Source organism: Eimeria tenella, genomic scaffold, assembly GCF_000499545.2.
Source record: "Eimeria tenella Houghton genomic scaffold, Eth_scaff1912, whole genome shotgun sequence".
NCBI classification, from domain to species: domain Eukaryota; phylum Apicomplexa; class Conoidasida; order Eucoccidiorida; family Eimeriidae; genus Eimeria; species Eimeria tenella.
In genome coordinates, this window is record NW_013541753.1 from 445 (window position 1) to 703 (window position 259).

The following is a 259-nucleotide window of genomic DNA, read 5'->3' on the forward strand; positions in this document are numbered from 1 at the left end:
AGCAGCACTAGCAGCAGCACCCCTCGACAGCTCCGCAAAACGCAGCCCGTGGCGACTCTCCCTCAAGCTGCTGCTGCAGTCCGGGCAGGGCCTGCTGCTGCTGCTGCTGCTGCTGCTGTTTGGAGGCCCTTGCGGCGCAAGCAGAGGGCTGATGCTGCTGCACCTGCTGCTGCTGGGGGCGGACGGCTGCAGCAAACGCGCGTGGCCTGACCTGCCCGCCTGCAGCCCTGCAGCAGCAGCAGCTGCTGCTGCTGCTCCT

General features: G+C 68.3%; 1 protein-coding gene across 1 annotated transcript in view; it reads right to left on the reverse strand.

Moving 5' to 3' along the window:
- Positions 1-7: 7 nt before the first annotated feature.
- ETH_00037015 (uncharacterized protein) overlaps positions 8-259 on the reverse strand; it is a gene marked incomplete at both ends in the record, with an annotated part of 1,145 nt that continues 893 nt past the window's right edge. Inside the window, one exon of the mRNA XM_013374100.1 lies at positions 8-219. Within this exon, the coding sequence (XP_013229554.1) occupies positions 8-219 (212 nt within the window). The remainder of the gene's footprint in view (positions 220-259) is intronic.